At 50.6% G+C, this 7663-nt stretch overlaps 1 protein-coding gene across 1 annotated transcript in view; it reads right to left on the bottom strand.

The window, feature by feature from the left end:
* The window catches only part of Asic2 (acid sensing (proton gated) ion channel 2), a 1020711-nt gene extending 1015359 nt beyond the window's left edge, over positions 1–5352 (bottom strand). Inside the window, exon 1 of the mRNA XM_013016273.1 lies at positions 4675–5352. Coding sequence (XP_012871727.1) covers positions 4675–5229 — 555 coding nt within the window. The 5' untranslated portion in view covers positions 5230–5352. The remainder of the gene's footprint in view (positions 1–4674) is intronic.
* Positions 5353–7663: the final 2311 nt, after the last annotated feature.

Here is a 7663-nt window from a genome sequence, read left to right as displayed (position 1 = left end):
AAGGAAGGAAGGAAGGAAGGAAGGAAGGAAGGAAGGAAGGAAGGAAGGAAGGAAGGAAGGAAGGAAGGAAGGAAGGAAGAACACACAGCAGACTCAGCTAGCTCTAAACTAGGATGTTTTTGCTAGTTTTATTTTGTTTTCGTTTTTGGTCTGATGGAATGAAGGTATCCCAACTTCTTTGAAACATGAGCAATTCTATGAAGTAACATCTTGAGCAGCCAATTTAGTGAATGCTAAAAGCCACCAGTTCATCCTTAGAACATTTATCTTTAAGGGGAAAGATCTTATTTCAGCCCTTCCTGTAGACCCCAGTAGCAAACTGTATTTAGAGCTTATCTCTTTGTTTAAGAGATTTTTCTCTAGAGAGGGAAGAACCACTAGCAGAGGGTCAGGGATCAGCTAGTTCCCAAGTCAATCAGCACCCAGTTAGCCATCTTTTACTAGCAGTGTTGGAGGTCTGAGAACTCCCAAGGAAAGATAAGTTCACCTAAAGAGCAACTGTCATTTACTCAGCCAGAGCCTGGTCATTGGCTCCCATTTTCCTTTCCAAGTAGACAGCATGAGCCATCAAAAAAGCTTCCAGCCACTACCCAGCTCATCATCACATTAGAAAGAATGAAATAAGTGCTGAAAGTTGCCTCTAGAAATCTTATGATCTAAGGCTCTACAAACTAGGAGACTCTCAATCAGTCTGGCATCCCAGAAACCTCTTGCCCAGTATGACAAATGCTACCTTTCCCAGGGACATGTCAAAGGCTTACAAGACCACAGAGCATCCTAGAAATAGCAGGAAAAGAAAAGTTAATTTACATGAGTTGCAACTTGGATCATTTTGACTTGAAGTCTAGAGACTTCACAGGTGGGGAAGACTCAGAACCCACATCTGTATCCTAAGGCTTGCTACATGAACAAGAAGAGCTAGAGTGGACTAGAATTCAGTCTTGAGCTCTCACTTAGCGTTTTTGCTCAAGGCTGATGCTCTACCACTTGAGTCACAGCTCCACTCCCAAAGTTTGGGTCATCATTTGGAGATAAGAGTCTCATAGACTTTCCTGCCCAGGTTGGCTTCAAACTGTGATCCTCAGATCTCAACCTCTTGAGTAGCAAGGGTGACCAGTGTGAGCCACCAGTGCCCAGCTACTTTTGCTTATCTTGTCTCACTAGTTTCTTCCTCTATGGATTAGAAACTTGTTTAAGACAATCACATGTTAGATGATGAGCCAGTGGGAATATAAAGAGGATGTAATATATGACCTGAAGAATGAGGAGAGAACTCAGATCATCCAACATCCTGGCCAGGGTAAATCCCAGTCCAGCTCTCCTTGTCTTCTTCTACTTCAGAGAATCATCTTTGATTCCCTGGGATAGAGCTCTCTTTTTTCCCCCAGGAAGCAAAAATGCATGCCTATCTGAAGTCAAATTGTCCCAGACAAGGGAGAAGCATGCACCTGTCTGGGCATGGAGCATACCTGTTTACCTGGCAATATGCTTGCCACACTTGGCTTCCTAGAAACTTTCCCTCTCTATACTTAGCTTTCTTTTGCTCTGCTAGAGTCATGGCTGATTCACTAATTAAAGGGTATTATGCACTTCATTGCACACCAGCTAGGAACTTGGAATAAGGAGGCTAATGGTAAAGCCTTATCCCTGAAGATGCCACTAGGTCTGCTTTATAGAAAAACAAACCCAGATTTTAAAAAAATGTTACTTACTTGCCAGATTCCTTCCCCCACAATTAGTTTCTCTAAGCCAGCACCAGCACGAAGAGAAAGAAGGTACCCAGAATAGTACAATCCCAGGCAGAGCTCGTAAACAAGCCCACTGGTAAGGATGTGTAGCCGAGAGACTGAATGAGAGAGAAGGCTGGGGTACTGATTTTTCCACAACCCCTTGCTCAGGCCTTCTGCTTCATTCTGATGTGGGAGCCCAAGAGTATGGGTACCTACACCTCAGGCCAAAGGACACAAGGAGATCTGGGGTGTGTTGAGAGAATTACTCCTCACTGTGAAATGCTGATCAAACAGCATTGTGTTGGCTCTGCTACAGGTTTAGTGTGACTACCCCTCCAGTGAAGACCAGCTTCCTTGCCCCCTCTCTCCTGGAGCAGGTGCCCTTTCTGAAATCCATGAGCAGCTGGAAGAGAAGTGGTGAGGATTACTCCTTCTTCAATGCTGGAGAAGGTCATCCACAGAAGGTCAATCCAAGGACAGGCCCTCAAATAGATTGATCTTAAACTCGGAGAAGATAACAAACCATGTCCTTCATCAAGTAATAAATCTAATCCACAGGTAAGTTCACTATTTGGAGATATTTTGTTGTGGTGGTGGTGGATTTTTTGTGCAGGTACTGGGGCTTGAACTCAGGGTCTCCTATTCTAACTTTCGGCTTTTTCACTCAAGGTTGGTACTATACCATCTGAGCCACAACTTCTGTTCTGGCCTTTTGTTGATTAAATAAGAGTGTCTCAGATTTGGCTGCCTAGGCTGACTTCAAACCTTGATCCTCAGATTTTAGCTTTCTGGATACCTTAGATTCTACAGATGAGCCACCAGTACCCAGCCCTGTGAAACATTCTGAGATCAAAGGCTTGGGTAAGTCTTAGAGGTCTGATCTTTGGCCTGTGGGGACACTAGCAACTCAAATGATGGACCAAGTGCAAAAGAATAGCTGGAGGTAAACAATCATTTACTTCTAAATAGGACATAGAGGGAGACACCGGTTGGACATACACTCAGAAGGATATTCAAAGACCGGGTCTGGGTTTCCTTGCCCATTAGAGTCTCCGTGCCTCCTACTTTCTAGTATCTGTGCATAGAGGCAGGCCAGCTGAGTGCATTTCTGAGCTGCACAGCACCATGGTGAAACTGAACATTGCCAGGCACTAGAAAGCCTGGAGTGGAATACGAGAATGGTTTCAGCCTCCAAGAATGAGATGCTTTCCCCATCTCTTCCTCGGACACCTAAGACATCGTTGGTGCATGGCAGGTTTTAGAATCCTGTATTTGCTCCATGTAGGAGGGCTGATCCTTCCCTGCAGTGCAGATTGTCTTCTTTCGCAAACACAGTTGCTGATGTTCCTGTGCTCTTCTTCAGAATGTTTAAAAGGGATAATACAAAACAACTCCCTTAGGAAGCACAGCTCTAGCACACAGGCTGCCAAGAGGTGGTGCCCCCAGCACTTTGGGCTCTTCTAGAATCAGAGACAGACAGCTGCAAGGGCAGAAGCTGCAGACAGAGCCTGGCTAGAGTATTCAGAGAACATCAGAGCAAAAGGCAGGTGAATCTTAGGAGGGGTGGGAGAGGATACACCACAGGAAACCTAGAGGACGAATGTCTTACCAAGGCAGGACACCCAGACCTGTGCTATGACAATCCAGTTCCTTGGTAACTTTGTGCCTGCCATCCCAAACTTGTAATTGCATTTTGATTCAAGACTCTGAGATCGCTCGCCTTTCTCACCTAAGAAGGGAAAAGCTCAACTACACTAGACTTGCGGAGAGTCCCACCGTCCCTTGTGCCCCAGGCCGGCCTGACATGGTAGAGACATAAGCGGCTGCTATCTCATTTATTATGCTAACTTTGTGCCCAGCAGTCCACTAATTGGCCCAAGAACCCTGAGAGCAGCATTTCTTCTCCCAAACTTCCCTCCAGCCCCACCCCCCCAAAGCCCATCCAGAGCATGAATCACATACCCCTCCCTGCCCTTTACTCAACTCCACACTCCACCCCTCTAGTCTTTCCAGTCCTAAGCTGCTTGTCCCTTCCCTCACACACCCCTCCCACATCCACGTTGTGAAGCAATTGTACAGAGAGAAAGAAAGAGAGAGAGAGAGAGACAGAGAGAGAGAGAGAGAGAGAGGAAAAATGAGCCTGTGAGTTTCCAGCTGAAGCTCCCAGACAAACTGACCAGACCACCTCTCCTCCAGGGCATCCAACTGGCTCATCCCACACAAGTGCCTCCATCCAGACTCTCCTCCTCTCTGTCCCAGCACCCTGGACAGCTCCTGGCCTCAGCCTGTCATCAACACCCAGATGGAGCCTGGGGAACCCTCAGAAGCTCAGAATCCACACAAGAGCCTTCAACACCTTTGCAGTAAGCTCTGACAAGCTCCCTACAGCCTCTGGAGCCATCCAGGCTTCCCGGGTCCCCATACACTCCCATTCTCTAATAGCTTTAGTTCCAGTCCAGCCCACAGGATACAGTGCCAGGTGTCAGTTCTGAGAAGAGAGAGAGAGACAGAGGGAGTGGAGAGAGAGAAAGAGAGAGAGAGAAGGGGGAGAGAGATAGAGAGAGAAAGAAAGAAAAAGAGAGGGAGAGATGCCACCACGTCAATGACAAGCTGTTCCAATCATACAGCTTCGGGCATCAAACACCCCGGACAACAGACAACCGAGACCAACACATCCAAAGAAGTGAGGAGCCCATGGTCAGTCCCTAGTCACCCTACATGTCTGCATGAAACACCACTAGCAGCAGCCTAGCAGGGAGCATTTTCTACCACCAGCTCCAACAAACTTCTCACTAGCTGCCCCCTTGGCCTTCAGAGAAGGCTCTGAACTTTCTCCTGCTCCAGAACCCAGGGAGAGCTGGAGCCAAGCCCCAAAGACTCTCGGGCCCACCTCTCCTCCAGAAGATCACACACAAGGGTGAGCTGAAAACCACGCAGTACTCACAGTGGTGAAGTCTTGGTGGCCACACTCCTGTCCCTTAAACTTGCAGTAAAGCATCATATCCTTGAGGTCATGGCCCACGCGGTGCAGGAACTCCAGCATGCTGAACTGCTTGGGTTTGTAGTGTTTGAAGTTGGCTTTCTGCCGCAGAGCCTCCAGCACCATGGGGTCGGCGAGATGAGGGTCGGGGATCTGTAGGTTGACATCCAGCAGGGCCAGCAGCTCTCCAGCATGGTACAGATCATTGGTGGTGAGTCGGGAGAAGCGGAAACCATTGAGGTTACAGAGGGTCACGGCCGGGAAAACCAAGCTCTGGGCCACCACCTCATCCACTTTGGTGACATGCTGGTAGGAAAAATAGTAGGACACTCTCTCGGAGCTCTCCACCAGCAGCAGGCCCAGGGACCCCACGAAGGCCACGGCCCAAAGCACACGGCGGATGGTCAGCGGCCCATACACGAAGATGTGGCGGAGGCCGTGGAGGGTGGACGTATTGGCGAAGATCTGGAAGCTGGAGGGCTGCAGGCTGCCCTCGCTGGGGCTCTCCTTGAGGTCCATGGGGACCCTGTGCAGTTCTGCAACTGGCTTCAGGTTTGATGAGGTTTCAGGGAAAGACTTCCCAGGCTTCGGGCTCTGCTTAAACCCTGACGTTCAGGAGAGACAGCGCCAAGCATCAGGCCAGAGACGCTGTGTGGCTGTGAGTTTGTCTTCCTCAGAGAGCAGGCAAGCCCTTCTCCAAACCTCCTCTCCCCTCTCCAACAGCACGCTGACAAGGGGTGAGTGTTTACATTAAAAAAAAGAAAACCCATTCAAAACTCTAGCTCCTGATTTTTTCCAGGCGATAAGGAGGGCTGGTTTTATTTAGGGAGACACCAAGGTGATGTGGAAAAAGATTGTGGGTGGGAAGGGAGCGCTTAGCCAATGGAAATCAAGTCCTTCCCCCCCTCCAACCCCCACCCCCTCCCTACACACGCCACTAGAGACAAGATTTAAATTAAAAAAAAAAAAAGCGAGAGCCAGGGAGAAAATGCTTAAAACAAGTCTCAAGCTCGTAGCCTGTTAACCAGCGCAGAAGGTCCCCCCTGGTTAAACCATCCTGGGGAGGGAGAGCCGCCGCGCCCCGGGTCCCTCCCGGGCTGATGCACTGCAGGGCCGCCCACCGCGGCGCGCAGCAGCTTCTCGGCTCCGCTGGCTCCCCTCTCTCTCCCCGGGAGATTTTGGGGTTCTGCTTGCCGCTTCTTGCTGCTGTCAATGGCCCTCTGTCCCCCCACCTCTTCCTCCCTCCACCTCCTCTTCCTCCTCCTCCTTCTCCAGGCCCCGGGTTGGGGCGTGGGGGGGGGTGCGGTGATGGGGGCTTGAATTCCAAATATTCCAAACGCTGGCTGAAGGCTGCAGATCACGACCAGGGAGAGAGGAGGGCAGGCAGCAGCGTGCCGCCCTGGAGAGGCGAGGTGGATATCCGATCGGGGTGTTGGAGGGGGGTTTGGGTGGGGGGCGATGTTCTGGGGACGGATGCTGGGCGGTCAGATCAGCTCTGTTTTCTGCCTCTACCTCCCTGGAAGACTGGGACACCCCCCCACACACGCACATGCACACGCACACGCACGCGCGCGCGCACACACACCCGGCCCTGGGGCGCACGTTCCTTGGTCCGCCTCCCGCTGCTAGGCTCTGCTGAGGGGGAATGGGAAGGGCAGGACAGCGAGGCAGAAAGGGTTGATGAGGGCGGGGGGGGGGGCCTGGGAACCTAGAGAAAGTTTCTTTTTTAGCATTTGGGGGGTGGGTGGGAGGAGGCTGGGAGTTAGCAAGAGGCTGTTTCTAAAGCTAGCCAATCGCTTTCAAGTAAGGACTTGATCTGATGCCCCTCCATGGACGACAGAAAGAAAGGTGGATGGACCAGGGATTGGTTGGGGTGGGGGCGGGAGAGCGGTGGTGGTGGGGGAGTGCTCGGTGCAGATCCAGCTGTGGGGGTCTCTAGTGGGGAGATGCTGAAAATACTGCCCAGAGGCAGGTAAAATTACAGGGGAAACAGCAAAGGGGCCTTCCTCACACACACACACACACACACACACACACACACACACACACATCCTAGAGTCCCCTTGGAGCCTCAGAGAAAGAGCAACAAGTAGCCCCCACCCCCATATGGCTGTCAGGAGTTTCTATGTTTAACAAAGAAAGACAGCTGGGTGCCAGGTAGGGTTGGCAGCAGTCTAGGGGTGTCTCTGTGTGTGTATGCATGTTGCCCCAGGATTTGCCAGATGGAGCCACAGCTGGAGATGTAGATCGAAACAAAGACTGGGCCTTCCAGCCTCCTACTGCTTTTCCCCAACCCCAAACCCCACCGGAAGTCAGCCCCTCTTAGCAGGTGGGCAAATGTGGCTTGCTTGCCCTGGGCCAAGGATCAAAGGGATTGAAGTTATTAAATCCATGATGAGTTGACCTGAAGAAGAAAGTTGCTGAAGTGTGGAGTGGTCCACCCAAGGCACACCAGGGCAAAGCCCCCTGGCATGGCAGCAGCTGACCTGGGTGAACTATCTTGGTGTCTCCAGAGCATGCTAGCCTTCCGATAACGTGATTGGGAAGATGGAGGGTGAAAGAGGTTTAGATTATGTTTCTCTTGGGTTTTAGATCCACTCTGACATCTTTTCCCATCTGGCTTCCTGCTAAACCAGACCCATGGAGAACAGTGTCCTAATGCACTTAAAGGCAACGTGTGTCCGGACATTGATGGTTTATCGATCTGGGAGCTCATGTAGCACAGACATCCCCAGCAGGCAAATGCCAAAAGCTGATCCACCTCTAGCTTTTGCTAATGTAAAGGTCCCAGACCCCTGACTGTGAGGTTTCCCTGATAGGACTCAAGCTTTTAAAGTAGATGTGGTATGGGTTGTACCAAAAATGTAGTCAGACTTTGTCACCGATAGGACCTAGATAGGATGTCCTGTTATCTCCCATACCTCTTGACCATCTTGACAGGTATATGTCCTTG

The sequence above is a fragment of the Dipodomys ordii genome, unplaced genomic scaffold (assembly GCF_000151885.1).
Source record: "Dipodomys ordii isolate 6190 unplaced genomic scaffold, Dord_2.0 Scaffold31, whole genome shotgun sequence".
Taxonomy (NCBI): domain Eukaryota; kingdom Metazoa; phylum Chordata; class Mammalia; order Rodentia; family Heteromyidae; genus Dipodomys; species Dipodomys ordii.
This window is presented reverse-complemented; position numbering and strand designations above follow the sequence as displayed.